At 38.3% G+C, this 23,155-nt stretch overlaps 2 protein-coding genes across 2 annotated transcripts; both read left to right on the top strand.

Annotated features, from left to right (window-relative positions):
• The first annotated feature begins 7,403 nt into the window (after window positions 1-7,403).
• Window positions 7,404-8,348, top strand: LOC114710154 (putative olfactory receptor 5AK3). The gene has a single exon (XM_028894244.1). The coding sequence runs from the start codon at window positions 7,404-7,406 to the stop codon at window positions 8,346-8,348; it is 945 nt and encodes a 314-aa protein (XP_028750077.1).
• Window positions 8,349-21,881: 13,533 nt separating this feature from the next.
• Window positions 21,882-22,829, top strand: LOC114710151 (putative olfactory receptor 5AK3). Its single transcript, XM_028894241.1, has one exon. It carries the CDS (start codon window positions 21,882-21,884, stop codon window positions 22,827-22,829), a length of 948 nt encoding a protein of 315 aa, XP_028750074.1.
• Window positions 22,830-23,155: the final 326 nt, after the last annotated feature.

The raw sequence follows: 23,155 nt of genomic DNA, 5'->3' as shown, positions 1-23,155 counted from the left end.
AACACAGAGGCTTGGGTTGACAATCACCTCAACCAAGTACAGAGAGAAAATCTGGAAGCAACTCCAGTGTAAGTAAAACAAAACAAATGTCATTTTTCAGCATCAGCTGTGATCACTGCAGTGTGAACTGGAAGCAACAGAACAAAAGAGTCAGAGTCAGAGTCTGAAGAATATCTCACCTAAGGCCCAGAGGATGCACTCCGCCATGGGTGAGATAACAATCGGGTGAGGGGTTTGTTTTCACCTGGCTGAATGTTTCCTGGGAAAGAGGGTAAGGAACAAATCATTGAAAGAGTCAACTAATCATTGGTTGGCAGGTGTTATCATAGCCACTTGGGGGAGCACAACTCAGTGTCTGTCCCAGTGCTGAGAAGTTTGCATGAATTTTCTTGTTTGATGCTTGCATTAATGTACAGCACACTCTGTGCCTTTCTACTAACTCTGTTTTCAGGCTTTAAATACTTACAGATTCACAGGAAATTTTAAAGATAATGCAGAAAAGTACACTTATACCTTGGATGATTCTCCCTCCATGGTTTCTTCTTGCATCATAACCCTAGGCTTTAAAACTATAACTTTGTTATTGCTACGGTGTCTATGTGGTTAGTTGACATTTTCTCCCTTTTTTAGGTAGATTTCCAGAGCTGCCATGTTAGTCGATATAGCAAATATCCATCAGAGATCTGATTCTGTACAAACTTCTCTCACATTTGCCCTTTATAAACACACCAACCCAACCACCTACTAGTTCTAACACAAGTCAATCACTAGTCCCTTCTTTATCTTAAAATCTTACCATCTTGATAAGGTTAAACACAAAGTCATGCACAACAAGACCTTTGCGAATTAGGTGTTGCCATGGACATACCATTTGTCCATGTTTCTTTCTCACAGATTCTAAGTACTATTTCACCATGTAGTAATGTGATCTGTTTAACCAACAGTTTGCTAAAGAACATTTTAGCTGTTAACACTTTTAAATTATTGCCAATGAAGCTTTTTTGAAATTTTTTTCCCATTTTGACATGAGCATAAGTTTTGTGTAAGCAAAATTGGCTAGAAATACAGGGACTGGACTGTATGTTTGGATTCCTTAACCACTTCCAAATTATTTTTACAGAGTGATTATGCCATTTTCCAGGCCCACAACAATCTATAAAAGACCCAGAGCTCCGAGTCTTTGCCAGCTTCAGTTTTACTGTTTTTATGTTAGCAACGGTGATGACTGTGCAGCAATAGCTCATCATGCTTGGTGTGATAATATCCTATCATGTGGATAGTTTGCATCTTCCTAATGACTAATAAGCCTGACAGGTTTTCATATATTTGTACATACATCCCTTTAGTAAAGTTGTCTTTTCATATATTTTACCAATTTTCTAATTATCCTTCCTTCAATAATTTTGCATCTTCAGCAAAAACTAAGTGGATACAACAGTGTGCAGTTTACTCTCAGGAACCCTACTGTGCTTCCACTATGTGCCTGTCCCTCCAATATTGGAGTGTTCATTAGCATAGTGACACAAAATGTTCTGAAAGAAGAGGAATGCTGTATGCACTTTTTTCTTCATTTTATATTCGTTCTTTGAGAATTTCATGCAATATATCTTTGACATATTTACCTCCCCAACTCCTCCGAAATCCACACTCACCTTCTTACTAACCCAACCTTGTTTCCCTCCCCCACCACACACACACCTTTTTAAACCCATTAAGTTCAATTTGCATTACCCAAATACTTTTAGATGTGAGGTCACCACTAAAGCCTGGTCAACTTACCAGGAACCACACCCATAAAGAAAACTGACTGGCCCTCCCTCAACAGTTACCAATAGCTCTTCAAACAAGAGTTGACTTTCATGCCCACCTACTCCCTCCACACTAGGATTTTGTCTGGCTTGAGCTTGCACAGTTCTTGCACATGCTATCACAACTGCTGTTAGTTTACATGTGCAACTGTCCTGTTGTACACTAAAAATAGTTTCCTTATTGTCATCCACTCCCTCTGACTCTTACACTATGTATGCCCTCTTTTCCTTGATGATCCCTGAGCCATAGGAGGAGAGGATGTGGTGTAGATGAGCTATTTAAGGCTGAGAACTCTGCAATCTCATTCTCTGACCTTCACGGGTCTCTGTATACATAGCCCATAGCCATCTACCATATATATATATATATATATTATATATATATATATATATATACATATATATCATATACATATACATACACATACACATACATATACATATATATATATATACTTTTCTCGTAAGAATTTAGAAATGCATTAATTAAGGGCATAATGGTAAGTCATTGGGAATTGCTTTAGTTCTATTTCAAGTCTACAAAATAATAGTAGTAGGTTCTACTCTAGGGCCTATAACCTACATAGCCACAAATGGGCAGTCTTTGGCAAGCAGCCACTAGGATTGGCCAACCCAAATGGTGGGAGTCTTGGACATGGGGAGAGGCCTAATTCATGCACTTAATTCTTTTATATTAATTCGTTTAGCTATTCTGACTTTTCTTTTCAGCATCAATTTTTAAATAATGTTTGAAAATTAAGAGGCATTGTCACATTTCTTTATCAGTTTGGGAAGAATCACATTTCATTACATTGAGTGTTACAACCCATGAAAACTGTTCATTTTCAGTATTTTTCATTTCTTTTGTCAATATTTTCTAATTTTCTGTATAATAATTTTATGTATATTTTATAACATTTATACTCAAACATTTCATTTTTAACCACCAGTAAAAATATTTTAAGCCTCAATTCCCACCAGTCTATTGCTAGTATAGAAATACTATTAATGTCTATATAGTCATCTTTTATTCTGAAATTTCTTCAGCTCCTTAACATAGACCATTGTGTCTTTTGCAAGAAGGACAGTGCTATTTTATGGTTTCTGAAATGTATTACTTTTATATGTCTAGGCATTGGGTAGAACTTTCAGAAGTATGATAAATATCATAACAGATGAGGATATATTCACCTTGCTCTTGATCTTAGAAAGCAAGTGTTTAGTCTCTAATCATCAACAATGATGGTTTCTGTAATTTTTTATTTTTTAATTTAATTTTACATATCAGCCATGAATTCCCCTGTCCTCCCACGGCTCCTCCCCCCCCACCTTCCCCCCAGTCCACCCCCCATTCCCATCTCCTCCAGGGCAAAGACTCCCCTGGGGATTGATCTGCCTGGTTTCTGTAATTTTTTTTTTCCATCAAGTTAAGAACTAATATTAGGAGACTGTTTTCTTGCAATAGTGAAGAAGTGTTGAATTTTTCCAAATGTCTTTATTCATAAATATATTTAACTGTTTTTTCTTCTATCTGCTATGAATATATTTGTATACACTGATTGGCTTCCATATCTGAGACCAGAATAATCATGAACTAAATTCTACTTGATCATGTATGCAATTCTATATGTGTGTCCAAATTAAACTGCTGATATGTTTTTTATTTTATTCTTATTTTATTTTACAATACAATTCAGTTCTACATATCAGCCACAGATTCCCTTGTTCTCCCCCCTTCTGCCCCCCTCCCCTTCCCCCCCAGCCCATCCCCCATTCCACCTCCTCCAGGGCAAAGCCTCCCCCTAGGACTGAGATCAACCTGGTAGACTCAGTCCAGGCAGGTCCAGTCCCCTCCTCCCAGGCCGAGCCTAGCGACCCGACCCTGCATAAGCCCCAGGTTTCAAACAGCCAGCTCATGCAATGAGCACAGGACCAGGTACCACTGCCTGGATACCTCCCAAACAGATCAAGCCAATCAACTGTCTCACCTATTGAGAGGGCCTGATCCAGTTGAGGGCCCCTCAGCCATTGGTTCATAGTTCATGTGTTTCCATTCATTTGGCTATTTGTCCCTGTGCTTTATCCAACCTTAGTTTCAACAATTCTCGCTCATATAAACCCTCCTCTTTCTCACTAATTGGACTCCCGGAGCTCCACCTGGGGCCTAGTTATGGATCTCTGCATCCAGATCCCTCAGTCGTTGGATGGGGTTTCTAGCACGACAATTAGGGTGTTTGGCCATCCCATCACCAGAGTAGGTCAGTTTGGGCTGTCTCTCGACCATTGCCAGCAGTCTATTGTGGGGGTATCTTTGTGGATTTCTGTGGGCCTCTCTAGCACTTTGCCTTTTCTTCTTCATTGATGTGAGATGCTGGGGAATAGTTTTCTCTTTTTATACTCACCATATCTGGCATTGTGAGTAATAGCGAGAAGTCACCCAAGATAAGTCACAAATCATCTTTCCACATAGTATTTAATTCCCCCTTCATTTTGGTGAATTCTCCACAAATTTTTCAATTATACTCATTTATTTTACGTGTTTGCCTCTCTCTCTCTCCCTCCCCTCTCTCCCTCTCTCTCTCTCTCTCTCTCTCTCTCTCTCTCTCTCTCTCTCTCTCTCTGTGTGTGTGTGTGTGTGTGTACTTGGAGCATAATTTGTTCATTCATGGGTAATTTCTTTAATTATATAATATTTTACAGGTGTGAAGGTCTATTTATATGAATTATAATTATACGAACAATAATTGAACTCTGTTGAGTAGGCTACAGAATGAAAACAATACCTAATGTTCAATACTAGTATTTATCCTTCAGTAATTATACTTCCACTTACTCTTTGTGAAGGGCGTGTTATTGTTAGCTGGGTTCTTTGAGTCCCAAAGATAATGCTTTTTCAATACAATTTCTGCTTTCTCCAATGGCATCTGTCTTCAGGCTTCAGGTGCCAGGTGACTTGTGTTGAGTATTCACACTGTAAGCCACAGAAGCTCTGTTGTCTGTGGGGAACTGATGGCCTATAAGTTAGAAGAAAAAAGTTGTAAAAGGTGAATTGCTTTCTAGAGGACTTTGAACCAGTGCTCATCGTTTTAACATTCCTTTGAGTCTTCTCCCAGTAGACTTATCAATACCAGTCCCTGGTATTGGATTCTACAAGGTAAATGTATTCAATTATTTGCGTTCCCTGTTGCTGACTTAGGATTAGATCTTTTTGACTCTAATGAATCAGTAATCAATAATCAAAATCCACCATTACTACAAATTCATAGATTTGTGCCTTTTAATTTAAAAAAAAAAACTTTCTTGTACATTCAATTGAAATAACATCCCTTTAAAATAAGACAAACAGGAACTGGAGAAATGGCTCCATAGTTAAGAGTACTTGCTGTACTTTCAGAAGGTACAGTATGGTTCCAGCAGCCACACTGTGAAACTCACAAGTGCATATAACTCAAACTCCAGAGGATCTAATAGCTTTTTCTGGCTTCTGCGGATCTCGATCTCTCTCTCTCTCTCTCTCTCTCTCTCTCTCTCTCTCTCTCTCACACACACACACACACACACACACACACACACACACATACACTAAAAAATAATAAAATAAATCTTTAAGGAATAAAGTAAGACTGCTATAAAGACTAAAAATCCCTAAAATTCGGTGACATAAAACAATAGAACTCTCAATCGCATAGAGTACTGTGATAGAAATTCATTGTAGGAAGAAGAACTAATTTAAACTCAGTGTGTTCCTCAGAGTTTACCTCTGGAAACATTCCACAAGGCAACATATTTGGGTCATCCCCTAAAGGAAGGTGATCAGATTGTGATGGTTCTATGCCTGTTGCTAAATTAATGGCTTTGCTATAGGACAGAGTCAGCCATCATCCAGTAAAGTAGATTTGTCGTGCCAGAGATAAGTTCTCACCATCTCTTGCCCATCTACCTTCTGCTGTGGAGCCATGCAAATGAAGGCCCTAACTTGATACAGCCTCTCCTCTAGGACTCATCTGCCACCAGAACTATCACCCAAGTACATCTATTTTTTTACACATAAATTCTGAGTTTCTTTCTTTTTTTTAGCTAATATAATAAGAGGGTTTTTTTTTCTTTTTTTCTCTTTTTTTCTGAGTTTCTTTATAAATTACCAAGTGCTATAGTAACACAAAGCATAGTAAGAGAGGATCCCTGCTCTATAGATTCATTCCGTGGCAGGTAACACAGAGATTATCCCCCTCATTCACACAGAATCCTGACTTCAGACTCCCATGGACTTGTTCCTACATCTGCCTTTTGTTGATATCTGTTTTACATCTGAAGTAGGCTTTAAAAAGCAACAGAAGCAGGATATCAGACTTCATAAATAAAAAATACATGATACTGAATAGAAGTTGAATGTCATATGAAAATAAACAACATTACTTTTAATTGCCCCTTAAAAATCAAAGGCCCATTATAGTGAAAATTATGTTATTTGATAAAATTCAAATTTTAACCTGATGTCCTTTCTGGTATCCAGCCACCCTAATATATTGCTTACAAAACTTTCTTAAATGTTGATCCATGTAGCAGATGAGGAATAAAAAAAGTGGAGATTTGTATAATTTCAGTTTCCATAGGAATGGAGAGAAGAGGCCTAGATGAGCCATAGATGTCTCATGCATCACCTTTGTTAGTGTCCTGCTGGACAGAGTCTAGTAGCATGACCATGGGCTTTGAAATCATCTCAGTGTACAAGTGTGATTGGAACTGCAACTCCCTCCTGTTCCCTGAAGAAAAGACAGGTGTATCGGTGGGCCAGGAACCAATTTCTACCATACTAAGGGTGATGATAGACTATTCCACCTTGAGCAATGCTTTACAATCTAAAATGGAATGATTGTAAAGATACTGAATCATGGAGTTGAAAGTTCTACACTGTATAAAAGACCACATATGAACACACCTTGGCTCTATACCCAGTCAGGTGCTAAAGTTCTGTAAGAAAAAAAAGTGTGATTTAAAAATAAGCTACCAATATATGTAGATCAAAGTGTTAGCACATGGTTTTCCCTTAACCTTGGTAATAGCTAAAAAGAAAATCATTTAGTGCCATGGGAAATGCAAATCAGCCTCTTATAAATATAAAATGAGGGAATTCTTTTAGCACAAACAAGTACAAAACTGTCATGAAGCCAACAAAATTGTGTAGACCTTAGAAATGTCTCAAAACTTTTTTCATTACTCATTTCAAGAATTCGAAGCACAATTAAGAGACTAAAAAGATAAATGTGTAAAAATTATATAGGGTTTTGTGGTCAAAATTATATTTGTATATTGTCTTATGCAATTATAGATGCATGTATCATAGAATAGAAAAGTATGAGATTTATATTTCTTAGAACTGTATATTCAAAATTGACTTTTCTGTGAAGCAGGCATTACTTTAAATGAATCCGTTGCTGAAATACACATTCAAAGCAACAAACCCATTTGTGAGTTTTTATTATGGATATCAAAGTAAAGAATGGAGTGAAAAATAAGGACTTTTCTTAAATCTGATGAAATATTTTCTTTCTTATTTCTCTCCTTTTCTTTGTCAACTATAGACTCTTGATAGCCATGACACAAGGAAATGACACCGAAGTCACTGACTTCTATCTTCTAGGATTTGGGGTCCAACACAATATTCAATGTGTCCTCTTCATGGTGTTTCTTGTCATCTATGTGATGTCCATGGTGGGTAACACTGGGATGATCCTTCTCATCAACACAGATTCCAGACTTCAGACCCCTATGTACTTCTTCTTACAACATTTGGCTTTTGTTGATATCTGTTACACCTCTGCCATCACTCCCAAGATGCTGCAGAACTTCATAGTAGAAGATAAATCAATAACCTTTAAGGGATGTTTAATACAATTATTTATTTATGCAATATTTGCAACCAGTGACTGTTACCTCCTAGCTGTTATGGCAGTGGACCGTTATGTGGCAATCTGTAAGCCCCTTCGCTACCCCATAATCATGTCTCGGCAAATCTGTATTCAGTTGGTAGCTGGTTCTTATCTCATGGGATCAATAAATTCCTCAGTACACACAGGGTTTACATTTTCACTGTCCTTCTGCAAGTCAAAAATCAATCACTTTTTCTGTGACATCCCCCCAATTGTCACTCTTTCATGCTACAACAACGACACTAACTTCATGCTAATTTTAATTTTTGTTGGATTTAACCTGACATTCACTGTGTTGGTCGTTATCCTCTCCTACATATACATCATGGCTGCCATCCTAAAGATGTCCTCCACGGCAGGAAGAAAGAAAACTTTCTCCACGTGTGCCTCCCACTTGACAGCAGTCACCATTTTCTATGGAACCCTCGCTTACATGTACTTACAGCCTCATTCTGACAATTCTGAGGAGAATATGAAAGTGGCCTCTGTGTTTTATGGCATTGTGATTCCCATGTTGAACCCTCTGATCTATAGCTTGAGAAACAAAGAAGTCAAAGATGCTATAAAAGCCACAGGGAAAAGGTTCTTTAAATTGGATTTAAATTATTAAAATTCAGTACATCATATTACAAGTAGAGGTATGTTACTGCAGCTGAAATTCACCTATATTGTCCACAAACCATCACTGTAGCTCATTTAGTAATTTTGAAATGGAAAACAATGACCTTTGAAATCATGTCCAGAGACTTTTTCGTCCTAGAACATTTGAAACATCTCTACTTCTGATGAGAAGAATTCATGGAGATTATTCAAATGCTAAGAATTACATGTACATCTGAAAAAGTATTATTGCAAATATATTTTAAGTGCATACAAAATCCCTCCTTGTATATTGTCATTATCAAAATTAAGTCATTATATTCCTATCATTTAAACAGTTCTCTAAATTATCTACAATGGGGTCCATTGCTAATTCTGTCCAAATTATTGCAAATAACCCTAAATTTCCCTATTTACAAAGCATCTTTTTACCCAAGCTATCATCTCTGCTCGATATTTATACATTTGCTACCTTCCTTGGTATTTGAGAGTACTTATTTATGTCATCAGTCATCCTCTTAATATAATTATCTCTGTCTCTGGGACAGGGAACTACTGGGAACATATTCTATTTCTGTCTCCAATAGAGATAATTTTAAATGAATTAATCTAAAAACTTACTGTTAGATATCCATTTCAAAAAGGCATATGGATCTTTTGTTTTGACAAATAGCTACAGAAACTTGATAGGAATCCCAGTGGAACCAAGGAACATTTTAAGTCAAAAAGCAACTGTTAGCAGGAAAGTTGTAGTACCATATTGTACTTCACATCAATGATCTGAAGGAATATAGGAAAGACCCATTGTAAAACAGTAGATTGTCACTCAGAGTAAACTGTTTTTCAGAGTACACCTTGATCAGTCTATGTTATATACCAACCATAGATGCATATTCAAAAACTAGCCACTTGATCTCTGTTAAAACAAAGTACTCATTATTATACCCTCCATGTTTATTAAATTTCAGGAACTTACTAGTTTTTCTTTTTTTCCTTTTTTTAAAATATTTTTATTCCTTTTACATACCAATCACAGATCCCCCTATCATCCTTCCTCCCCCTCCCGACACCCCTGGCTTCCCCCACCCACCCAACCCTAATCCCCTCCTCAAACAGGCTAAATTCTCCCCTAGGGAGACAGCTAATCCTGGTACATTCAGTTGAGGCAGAACAAAGATCCTCCCTGCTGCATCAAGGGTGAGCAAGGTATCCACCCATAGGTAATGGGATCCAGAAAGTCAGCTCATGCACCAGGGATAGATCCTGATCATATTGCCAGGGACCATCAAACAGAGGACCTAGTCTGGTCTCGTGCAGGTTTAACAGCTGTCACTCTAAAGTTTGTGAGTTCCTATGAGCTTGGCTCAGTTGTCTCTGTAGATTTCCCCATCATGGTCCTGACTCACCTTGCTCTTATAATTCTTCTTCCCTCTCTTCAACTGGACTCCTGGAGCTCGGCCTGGTGTTGGATTGTGGATTTCTGCTTCTTCTTCCGTTAGTTACTGGATGAAGGCTCTATGGTAACACTTAGGGTATTCACCAATCTGATTACCAGGGTAGGCCAGTTCAGGCACTATCACCGCTATTGCTAGTAGTCTAATCTGGGATTATCCTTGTGGATTCCTGGGAATTTCCCAAGCACCGGGTTTCTTCCTTATCCCATGATGTCTCCCTCTATCAAGATATCTCTTTTATTGCTCTCCCACTCTGTTTCTCCCCCAGCTCAACCATCCTGCTTTATGTGTATGAGTATTTTTACCTGAATGCATGTCCGTGCACTATTTGCATGTCTGGTACCAGAAGAGAGCTTCAGATGCCCTCAAACTGGACTTGTAGATAGTTGTGAACTGTCAGGTCAGGGCTATTGGTGAAATTATTAAGGCCACTCCACATGGTTAAAAGGGAGGTTTATTTTGTGGAGTAACTTACAAGTGAAGAGATAGGTAACAGGGTCTGGGAAAGGTGTGGCACAGACCGGCAGTGTCCTCTGGAGAACTCTGCTCAGTCTACCTTATCTCTAGCATCCAGGGTTCAGGAACCAAGAGAACCGGCACATCCAGATCTTGCGTTTCAAGGTCCTCTCTCGGCCCTGCCTTGTAGGTGTGACAGTTACCAAAGCCTCAATGGGGGTTGAAACTTCCAAACCAAAGCTGGAATGGCTACCCACTACACAGTGCTGAGAATAAAATCCAGGTCCTCTGGAAGAGCAGTCAGTGTCCCAACCTATTGAGCCTTCTTTTCTGCCTCCAATACAGCTTCTTTTAAATGAATAAACAAAGCATGCACACAAATGAGTTGAATATGACCATTGAGAGAGAATATGTAGTGCCTAAACCTCTTCTACAACAAACTCATGATGGCAGCTCATGGTTTATGAGATCCAACAACAGTTCCTGATATTACTGTAGACCCTCAAGTCTTCATTCAGAATTGGAAAGGGGGCCTTGAGTGACCATTCAATAAAGTTCGTGTGTTGCAAGAAAAAAAATCTGAGTTTTAATCCCAGAACTCACATGAAAAAGTTGCATTTAGTGGAATGCGTTTGTAATCTTGGCTCTAGAGAGGCCAAGAGAGTGGATCTCTGGGACTTTATGCCAGCCACCCAGCCTAAATTCTTCAGTCATGTGCAGATCAATTTCTGTCTCAAAAACAAGGAAGAATACCAAATATGCATGCACGTGCACAGAGTGGGGGAGATTACAAGGGAGTCATCAGCAATTATAGCTAACTTCATAAAAATTATAAATCTAGGCAGGCAATGGTGGTGCATGCTTTTAATCCCAGCACTCAGGAAGCAAAGGAAGGCAGATCTTTAAGAGTCTGAGACCAAACTTGTCTACATAATGAGTTCCAGGACAGCCAGAACTACAGAGAAAGACCCTCTCTCAAACAACAAACAAAAAGTTATAAATCTAAACCCTGAGAGAATAAATATGGTATTATGTACCAAATATCCTGGAATAAGAGTGACAGGGAGAAAAAGAATACCTACACAGGCAGAAAGACAATGTGTTTATCATTCCATGTGTATGGTCACTGCTATAGCAAAATACAACCAGTGTCTGTGCTCTGTGTGTTTATCATTCCTCCATGAAAAACATCTGTGATTTTAAGGGGAAAATAACGAGACAAGAATTAGATAGTAACTCAAGCAGCTGATATGTGTCTCGGTTTTCATACCTGAGACATGGTCTTGATTTTAATCAAGGTTATGTGTCTTGAGAAAGTGTTGTGAAGAATTAAACTTACCATTTAAAATGTCTGGCATGTACCCTCAGCTCCTAGGAGGTGATCTCTAAATTGATGCAATATCCTGCCTAACAAGAGTGAGTTGTTTGCTTAGAGGACTAGGACTTTGGATAGTGGTTTCTTATGGGAGTTTGAGATATTCTTTAGCAATTTCAAACTCCAGAGGAAGTGAAGGATGGAGGTATTAACTGTACAGCTTGTGTATAAAGATTATCCTTGTTGCTAGCATGCTACCAAGCCTCAATAAAATTCTGGATGCCAAAGACACAGGTGAATTCCCTGGATTGACAATACTGTGCATCTATCTCTATTTGGTTTCAACAGAGCAAAGCATCATGAAGGACAAGGAAGTTTTATATTTGCACAAATATGAGGCGTTGCTCCAGGCATCTCTTCCTTTATCTGGTTTGTATTTTCATTCTTTTTGTTGTAATAAAAATGTGCTTGTCTATATACTGTTTACCATGGTTTTATTAGGCAATCTATAGCAAAATATCATTGACTGGGTGGATTATAAACAACAGTATTCTCTTTCTCATGGTTCCAAAAGCTGGAATCCAAAATCAAGTGGCAGAGGTGATTCTGGTAAGGATGTTTTTCCTGGTCACAGTTATTCACATCTCATTGTGTCTTTGTTTGGCCAAAAAGAAGCTTGTGAGCTCTCTACATCCATTCAGGAGGACTTCATGATCATTGTGTGTTTACTTTCCAAAAATCGTGGCACTATGGAGTAATGAATTTCCAGGAGATGTAAAAGTCCTCTTCTCCCCTAAAATTCATATCCATCTCACATGTGAAATGTCTTCTTTCCATTATAACAATGCCAATGTGTTTGCTACATATCAACTTCACAAGTCTAATGTCCAAATACTTGTCTCAATGTCATCTACATAAAATACAGGTGAGTTTCATGAAATTATTTGTTCTAAATTCTTTTCCAACTATGAATCTGAGAAAGTGGTCAGTATGTGCTTCAAAATGACAGTTGCTGGGGAGGGAGAAGGAGACACAAGTACCTAGAAGGGGGTGTTAGACCATCCAAGCTACCCAGAAGAGACTCCTTGATCTACAAGCTGCACACAAGTTGTGCAGAGAACTGCAGGGATGTAGCTTTCTTGAGTTGTCACCCAGTCTGTTGGTGAGCTTTTCGGTGATGCAGCTGCCTTTGAGTAGTCCCTGCTTTTGTAGGTAATCCTTCATCCATATTTCTGTTAACAACCCAACATTGGTTTACACAGAAACAGAAGTACACACACACACACACACACACACACACACACTGATAAGAAAGACATTCCTACTGCACAAAAGAGAGTGGAGGAGTAAGGAAGAAGTAATGGACCCTAAGAAACTATTGAATCTTGGAGGTGAGTTCTGATATTCTAAAGTTGAGGAACCATCTCCTTTGGTCCCTTATACTACCCTCTGAATATTTTAGGGGTGGGGTGGAAAAACTGCCTTTCAAACTCACACTGAGAGACTTCCTCATGAACATCATACTTATCATGTTTCTGCCAATATATTATACATGGTTTCTTAATTAAGCTCCAGTAAGAAACAAAAATTTTTCCATATGTCTCATCAGTCCTGGTGTTAACTGTTTTACTTTTTCCACAGCACCTCAAAATTCCCCCAGCCTCTACTCACTACCTACATCCAAGACTGCTTTTCTATTTTTAAACACTTGAAACAGATGCCCTTCAGTCTGTGTAAAATTTTCAGTCTTGGAGAGTCTGGGCTGCTATAACAAGTTACTATAGCCTAGTTTGTTTCTAAGCAACAGGAATGTATTCCTCACAGATCTGGAGAGTAAAAGCCTGGAATTAGGGCAACAACCTGAGTAGGCTCTAGTGAGCGTTCACGTCTGACTTGCAGACTAACAACTTCCAGTGATAACTTCAGCAGCAGAGGGAGAGAAGGAAATAGAGCTTTTCTTGTGGAACTTAGAGACACAATTCTCATTCATTAGGGTTCCAACCTTTTGACTTCATGTACACCCAACAACTCCACTTTCTAATACTGACACATTCCGTGTTAGGGTTTCAGCATAGGTACTGAGGTAAGTGATGAGACATAAACATTTGGTCCATGACACTAACGTTCTTTGAGATATTCCAGTGAAATATTATATAAGAGTCATTTTGGAGCATCCTGAACGAACTTGGAATCAGTGTAAGAGGTATCTCTTATGGTTTGAGAGCCAGAGAGCCTGTCCTGCCACTAGCCAGTTACCACAGGCAGTAGAGCCAGCTCCACTCCTCACCTGGGCAAAGCAGGGAGAGCTGGCCTTAGTGGCATGGCCATAGGAGAGCTGGTAGGCTGACCAACTCAGCTACCACCCAGGCCCAGATCCAGGGCTTTGAGTTGATCCACCTCAGCATCTACCCCATCTAAGAACTGCTGGAGCGTGTGAAGGACCAGTCCTGTAGAACCAAAGGATCCAGTATTGATAGCGTAGCAGAAGCCAGAGGCCTTAAACTGGACCAATGACTCATTTGACTCATTTTAATGAACATTTGCAAGGAAAGCTGTTTGGGCAAAAGGGCAGACTGGGCGACACACCATGACACATCACAGCTTCCACAACAAGCTAATTTGGTTTTTTTTTTATTATTATTTTTATTTTTTGTTTTCTTTGCAGGGGGATGTTGCAAGAACAGAAGGCAGATATTGAGGGACGGGGAGATGAGTGGATTGGGGTACATGATATTAAATTCACAAAGAATCAATAAAAAGGTTTTTTAAAATGTGTCCAATGAAGCCACTACCTTTTGGGTGACGTATGAAGAAAAATGGCTTCTGTGGAAACTATTTCTTCATAATGTGTAGTTTTATTGACCTTTTGAAACTGATTTTCTTAGCTAGCCAATAGAGTAGATAAAAGATATAAAAGGAGAAAATGCTTACTTAGGTTATGATGAAATCTACAAGGGATTCTGGTAAACTATGAAGTATACATTGAGTCTCATCTGGAAAAGATATTCCATCAGCTCTCCTCTTTCATTGGATGACAGTTTGTAGATGTTAATATCTCCACACATACATCATAATTGTGATGACTCCCTTCCATAGCTTAAGAGACAGAAACTCATAACGCTAGAAGGGAGGTGCCACAACATAAAGACATATAGAGGGATAAACAAAACTATCAACTACAAATACTCTAAAATCAAGTGCTGATGGGGTGTGAAATAAGAGAGAGATTTTGTTGCTCTGTGTTACACAGACCTAACCAATGGCACTAAGTACAAGACAGCTGAGTGGTATGGAAAATTTTTGTCTCTTGGGCCAGGTTACAGATATGGCTGTCACTCTATTCTCTTTGTGGGTTATTATCAAGCTGCAGTAGACACATTGGATTGTGAGGCAACCAGCGTATAAGAAACACTAGGGAAACCACAAACATACTAATCTTGACTCTCAAACATTTGTTTTAAAAGAAAAATAAATCTCTGCATTCAAGCCAATATTTGATTGTCTATGAGCAATCGAATTCCTAATTGGGATTGGAGCCATCAATGAGGACTGCTGAATGTCAATTCATTAGCCCTTTTCTCTTCATTCAGTTACCAACTAATCAAAGAGCCACAAGCTCATTGAGAACAGCTTTGTCTGTAGCCATTAAGTTAAATGTTTAATCATAGCAAAGTTCAAGGTATGTGAAATTCACAGTCTCATTCCACAGAAAGTTATATGAAATATTCTAATTTAGTAAAGTAAAAGTAGAATAAATGTCTCTGCATAGGAATGTTTTTATATTTAATTTTTTTTAGAAAAGGAAGAAAAAAATCAAGTATAAAATTTTAAATGGACAATGACCAATGTGATACTACAGAATTGATTAATGTAACACTATATCTCTTTGTCAAACTGAATGTCATATGCCTTCAAATTTAGAATACATTCAAATTTTCTGTTTTACATAAGGCCAGCTTTTATTTTACCAATTATATTGATGGGGATTTTATATACAACTAAACATGGGCTCTTTGACATAGGCAAAGATGCACAAAGGTGTTCATAATAAAGAAAAAAGTCATCAGTGTTAAAGAATAATTTCTGGCTCTCTCTCTCTTAGTGTCCATATTTAAATCTATGTTAAAAGCTTTTTCTTAAAAAAAAAAAAAAAAAAAAAAAAAAAAAACTTCAACTTTGAGCTGTCCTACCTCTGGTTCCTAGCCATCTAGGCAATGCCAGATGTGGGCTCCCTCTTGGGACACGGGTCTCAAGTTGGACCAGTCATTGGTTGACCACTCCCGCAAGTTCTGCACTACCATTACCCCAGCACATCTTGCAGGCAAGACAGACTGTAGGTCGAAGGTTTTGTGGCTGGGCAAGAGAGAAAAAAAGTCAATGAAATCATTCCTATTCTGCTGTACTCATAGATCAGTGGCTAGTCCGGTTGTCATCAGAGAGGCATCATCCAGCAGATGCAGAAATGCACAGCCAAACATTAGGTAGAGCCAGAGGAACCTTGCAGAAATGGGTATGAAGGGTTTTAGGACCCAGAGCAGTCAAGGATACCACAAGATCAAGGCCCATAGAATCAACTAAGCATGGCTCATAGGGGCTCACAGAGACTGAAGCAACAAACATGGATCCTTTATGGGTCTGGGCTAGGTCCTCTACATATATGTTATGGTTGTTGGCTTGGTGTTCTTATGTTCACAGTGGGGGGTGGGGGTTGACTCTTGCCTGAACTGGTGACCCATTTCCTCCTGCTGGGTTGCCTCATCCAGCCCTGATATGAGGGTTTGTGCCTAGTCTTAGCCACGTTTAATTGATATCCCTGGAAGGCCTGCCCGAGAGAGAGAGAGAGAGAGAGAGAGAGAGAGAGAGAGAGAGAGAGAGAGAGAAATGGAAGAGGAGTGGATCTAGGAGAAACAGGGGTTGTGGGAGGTACTAGGAGGAATTGAGGAAAGGGAAACTGTGGTCAAAATGTAATGTACGAAAGAAGAATAAAAAAACTTCAACTTTGTTTCAAAAAACAAGGAACAAATAACATGAAAATTTTTCTAGAAAAAACAACAAAACTATTATCATCTCTAGAAAGTTTAAATTCACCTCAGAGTCAAAAATCACTAGAGAATGTTATTTATCCAATGATGCCTCAGCCCTTGAAACCTCAGATTCTCAGGAGAGCCAATAATGATCCCCTGGGCCCCAGCAATAAATTCCCCAAAGAGGAGAGAACATTCAAGAGAGCCTTGGTCGGCAATCAGCCTGCTCCAGCTGCAGGCAGTGAGGCGGAGCCACTCTGATGTAAGTAAAGCAAGGCAATCCCTTGTTCTCCCACAGTTACACATCTCTGCAGTGTGGGAAGGAACTGGCAACGCAAAGGACCTCAGCGGAGTCCAGCCTGGCTCACAAGACCAGGAAGGTGCTGTTCTCCATCGCTGGTGATGTAATAAAATGCGTAGTAGTTGGAATCTAAGTATTGTCTGGAAAACTATATGAATGAACATGAAAACGAACCTACCAATCACTTTACAAACCATGAATATTATACACCTTTAATATTTTTTGAGAGTTCCTTATGTGCCTTAGGTATCTTCTTTTCAGACATATTTTATGAACATATTTTCTCCTGTGTACTGTGCCTTTTCATACTCTTAATTATTTTTATTTAGCAAAAATTAATTTAAAATTTTATGAGGCTTCATTTACTTATTTTTACCTATTATCCTATACTGCCTAATTTTTCTCAATTGTTACATCTTAGATAACATAATGAAACCTTTGTATATATTATCTAAGAGGCTCTATGATTTTAAATTTTGTCTTGTTATTTTATTAAAAAGTCATGGTTTTTAGTGTTAGCTTTAAATATGTGATCTATTTTGAGTTAATTTTGATTTAAGATGTAAGATTTATATTCAGTTCATTTTTTTCTCTTACACAGTCAAGCATTCTAGCATCCTACTGATGACTTTTGCATTTTTATAAAATTCATGGACTAGACCTGAGATCCCTCTCCTCCTCATCTGCGTGTCTGCCCATACACCAGCATCACAGTGTTTACTTATACAGTGTCAGGATAAATCTTGACAACAGGGTGCTGACTTGTTACTCTTTGTTACTTTATTCTTTGGGAAGTCTTGCTTCGTCAAACAACTTTTTCCTTTCACATAAATTACACAATAGCCTTATTCTATATCTAGAGAAAAATCTTACAGATTAGGAACTATGTCCTATTGTGTGTCAATTTTAAGTGGATTAATATCACATTATGCTGAGATTTTCAGCCCATATAGCTTGTTTACTTATGTAGATCTTTGGTTTTGTTCATCATTGTTTTCTGAGTTTTATCATACTAATCCTATGCAGATATGATTAGATTTATACTTAAGTATTCCACTTAAATGACTATAAATGAAACCTTAGTTTCAGCTTCCATCTTCCCTTGTTAATATGCAGAGTTGTTTTCTCTATGATCATCTTGCATTCTGCAGTTTTGCTAAAGTGATTTGTGAGCTCTGGAAGATAACTATGAACTCCTTGGGATCTTCTGTTTTGTTCATGTCACCTGCAAATGCAGACAGGTTTATTTATTCCTCTTTAACATGTATGATTTTTATTCTTCTCCAGTATTTGGTCTACTAACTAGAATTTCCATAACCATAAGGAATGGCAGTGATGATGATGTGTTTATCTAAAGAGGCAAGCATTCATATTTATAGATGTTCATTGAAATGAGAAAGTTCCTTCTATTCATACTTTGAACCTTCTCTTTTTTCTTTCTTTCTTTTTTCTTTTTCTCTCATACAACACATCCCAACAGAAGCCTCCTTCCCCTCCCCTCCTCCCAGTTCCTGCCAACACCTCTTCTCTCCACTAGATCCAATGCTCCTTCATTTCCCTTCAGAAAAGAGCAGGCCTCCCAGGGGTATCCACCAAACACAGCATAGCAAGATGCAGTAAGATTAGGCACAAACCCTCATAGCAAGGCTGGATGAGGCAATCAATAGGAGAGCAAAGGTTCTAGGATCAGACAAAAGAGTCAGAGACACTCCCCTACTCCCACTGTTAGGAGTCCCACAAAAACAACCACAGAATGTACACTGAGGACCTAGCATAGACCCCCATGCAGGCTCTGTAATTGCCACTTCAGTCCCTGTGAGCCCCTATGATCCCTGCTTAGTTGATCCTGTGGGCCATGTTCTTCTGGTATCCTTAAGCCCTCTGGCTCCTACCATCCTTCTGTGGGGTTCATTGAACTCTGCTTAACGTTTAGTTGTGGGTCTCTGCATCTGCTCCCATCAGCTGCTAGAGGAAGCCTCTCTGATGATGATTGGGCTAGGAATCCATCTATGAGCATAGCAGAATATCCTTAGGAATTATTTAATTGACATTTTTTCTTTTTTATCAGTTGTGTTTGGTTCTACTATAGGTCTCCTGCCCATCCAGCTTCTGGCTCTGGCCATCCAGGTAGTGTCAGGCATGGGTTCCCTCTCATGGCATGAGTCTCAAGTTAGATTAGTCATTGGTTGGCCCCACTACAAACTCTGAGCCATCACTGCCCCCAGCACATCTTGCAATCAGGGCAGGTTGTGAGTTGAAGGTTTTGTGGCTGGGTTGGTGTCCCTTTTCTTAAAGTCATGACCAAGTGTTGAATTATGCCAAATGTCTTTTTCCACAAGCTCACATAATTCTGTAATTTTCTTCTCTAGATTGTTTATGATAGATTATATAACTTCATATTCTGAAATGGCCTCTTGCTATAGCAGCCAATCACACTATGTAATGTAAGTCTGTCTGTCTGTCTGTCTGTCTGTCTGTCTCTCTCTCTCTCTCTGTGTGTGTGTGTGTGTGTGTGTGTGTGTATGTGTTTAAGATTTGCAAGTATTTGTGAAAAGATCTCCCTTCAAAAGTCACCTGAGGTATTGGGAGGTAGATTGCTTTTTTATACTATTTGTATCTTTTCTCTCCAGTTTTATCCATTTACCTACAATTTTTTTCTACTAAAGAATAAAATAAAATTTCATACATTCATTATTATGCAATATATCCATTGCATATATTCATATTACATATATCCATAATTTCATTATACATTTGTCTGTTGATGATAGGATGGTTTCACTTTCTTGCTATTACGAATATGACAGCAATAAACATGGATATGTAAGTGTGTCTGTAATAGTTCTCTAGATGTATGTTCAGGAGTGCTGTAGATGTATCGTAGAGTAGTTCTATTTCTTTTCTATTTTGAGATAATGTAACTACAACATTTCTTCTTTCCATTTGCTCCCTCCAAACCCTCACATATGCTCTTCAAATTCATGATCTCTTTTTTGTTATTGAAAGCATATATGTATATACATTTATTTCTAAATATAACCTGTTTAGTCCATATATTGTTACATATATGAATGTTTTCAGGGATGATCACTTGGCAACGGACAACCATTTGGTGTGCTCTCCCCTAGAGAAGACAACCTCTCCCACTCCCAACTTTCCTCAGTTGCCTGTAGTTCTCTGTGTAGGGTTGAGGCCTCATGGGCTTTTCCTTTTCCAATCTGGCGTGCCCATTGGTGTCATCTTTTTTTCATTTTCTGTTTGGGCAAACATGTTGGTGAGACTTTATAGGTGTCACTTCTGATGTTACTAGGAGACACAGTCTCATCTCAAACTCCCTGATCTTCTGGCTCTTTCAATCTTGCTGCCTCTTCTTCTGCAATGTTCTCTGAGCCTTCAGCATAAAAGTGTTTTGTAGATGCATCCACTGAGACTGGGCTCCACACTCTGCATTTTGATTGGTTGTAGTTTTCTGAACTGTCCATACTGATTTCCAAAACATTTTTACTAGGTTACACTCACACAAGCAATGAATAAGGATTCTCTTTCCCCATTCCTCAGCATTATTTGTTGTCTTTCTTTTCTTGATACTAACTATTCTATCTAGAATGAGATGGAATCTCACAGTCATTTTAATTTGTATTTCTCTGATAGCTAGGGATATTCAACTCTCTTTTAAAGTGCTCATTGACCACTTGTATTTCTTCTAAGAACTTTCCACCAGCTTTGTTAAAATGTGTTTTGCTTAGAAGTTTGGGGGTCTTAATGTTTAATGTCCTAAGTTCTTTATATATCCTGTGTCTTTATATACCCTTGTCTGAGGTACAGCTGAAAAAGATTTTCTTCCATTTCAGTCTGTTGATTCTGCTAATAGTCTCTTTTGCTGTGTAGAAGCTTTTTAATTTCATGTAGCCTCAGTTGTCAGGTCTTCTGGGTACTTCCTTGTGAATGCCTATACATGGAACCATTTTCCCTGTTTTCCTCTATTTTACCATTTGAGAGTTAGACAAAGTTCTTTGAACTACTTTGATATGATATTGTATGGGGCAAAAAATATGAATCTGATTTTCTTCTTATGCAGGTAGACATTCAATTTTACTAACACAATTTGTTAGATAGACCTTTTTCACAGAATGTTTTGACACCTTTGTCAGAAATTAAGTGGTCATAGCTGCAGGATTTATTCCTGGATTCTCTTTATGTTTCTAGTTTTGTGCCGTACCAGGTCTTTGTCACTTTAGTTCCACAGCAAGGTCACGTGTGATTATATTTCTAGTTGTATCACTTCTGCTTAGGATTGCTTTGACCATAGTTGGCCTTTGTCTCTTCATATGAATTTTGTTTTTCCTAGTTCTGTAAAGGATGTAATTAGACTTTTGATGGGAATTGCATTTAATCTCTAGATAGCTTTTGGTAATATGGACTTTTCACAAATTAATTCTACCAATCCAGAAGTGTGGATGGTCATTCTGTATCTTCAATTTCTTCCTACACTGTCTTAGCTTTCATTATAGAAGTATTTCAATTCTGTGCTGAGATTTAATCCTAGATGCATTTAAGTCTATTGTGAATGGTTATTTTTCCTAAGTTCTTCCGTAGTAAGCTTATTGTTTGCATATATTAAAAAACTACTAATTTTTGTGTTGATTTTGTATCCTGCAACATTATTGAAAGGGTTTACTAAATCTAAGGATTTTCTAGTAATCTGTATGTTCTTTTGAGTATTGAACACATCTGCAAATAGGGATAATTTGACTTTTTCTAAGAAGTATTCTCCATTTTAAAATGAATCATGGCTCAAATGCACTGACTTATAAAGTAGCTTCTTATCATAGATATAGAAAATCATTTAGAAGCTGATAAATATTATGAGTGCTTGTGAGGAAGAGCCAACTCAAATAAAATGAATCAAAGCAGAACAAACTGTTATATAAAGAAATCACTGAGATTTTCTTCTTTATCCCTCCTCTTGGTCTTCTCTAGATTTTCGGTGACAATGACACAAGAAAATGGGACTGAAGTCAAGGGCTTCTATCTGCTGGGATTTGGGGTCCAGGGTGATATTCAGTGTGTCCTCTTTATGGTGTTTCTTATCATCTATGTGACGTCCATGGTGGGTAACACTGGGATGATTCTCCTCATCAACACTGACTCCAGACTTCAGACTCCCATGTACTTCTTTCTACAACACCTGGCTTTTGTTGATATCTGTTACACCTCTGCCATCACCCCCAAGATGCTGCAAAACTTTGTAGTAGAAGACAAATCCATATCATTTGGAGGGTGTGTAGTGCAATTACTGGTCTATGCAATCTTTGCAACTTGTGACTGCTATCTCCTGGCAGCTATGGCAGTGGACCGCTATGTCGCCATCTGCAAACCACTTCATTATCCCTTAGTCATGTCCCGAAAAGTCTGCATCCAGATGGTAGCTGGTTCCTATCTCATCGGATCAATAAATTCCTCAGTACACACAGGATTTACATTTTCTTTGTCATACTGCAAATCAAATCACATCAATCACTTTTTTTGTGATGTCCCCCCAATTATCAGCCTTTCATGCTCCAACATTGACACCAACATCAGGCTTCTTGTTATCTTTGTTGGATTTAACCTGATGTTCACTGTATTGGTTGTTATCTTCTCCTACATATACATCATGGCCGCCATCCTAAAGATGTCCTCCACAGCAGGAAGGAAGAAAACCTTCTCCACGTGTGCCTCCCACCTGACAGCAGTCACCATTTTCTATGGGACCCTTGCTTACATGTACCTACAGCCTCATTCTGACAATTCTGAGGAGAATATGAAAGTGGCCTCTGTGTTTTATGGCATTGTGATTCCTATGTTGAACCCTCTGATCTATAGCTTAAGAAACAAGGAAGTAAAGGATGCTATAAAACTGACAAGGAAAAAGTTCTTTAGATTTGATACACAACAATAAAAATTTACCATATCAAATAGAATAATTGTGTAACTGTATTTTAATAATTATGAAATGTGAAGAAGTGAGTTCTTAAATGACAACCACTCCCATTAATGCATCTGATCTTTAATATAGGGAATAGTCTGAAACTTATATTTGAAACTCATAGTTTAAATTTATGTTTCATACTAACATGGAGAGGACTTTAAGGAGATTATAGTAGATATTGGCAAATATATTTTTAAAAACTTCATGAAATACCCTTTCAAATATTTTTAAATACTTAAATGCTTTCCAGCGGTGGGCCAGGGTTGCATTTAGTGAAGCTGTTGGCTGAGGGGGTC

Source organism: Peromyscus leucopus, chromosome 4 (assembly GCF_004664715.2).
Source record: "Peromyscus leucopus breed LL Stock chromosome 4, UCI_PerLeu_2.1, whole genome shotgun sequence".
Lineage (NCBI taxonomy): Eukaryota > Metazoa > Chordata > Mammalia > Rodentia > Cricetidae > Peromyscus > Peromyscus leucopus.
This window is presented reverse-complemented; position numbering and strand designations above follow the sequence as displayed.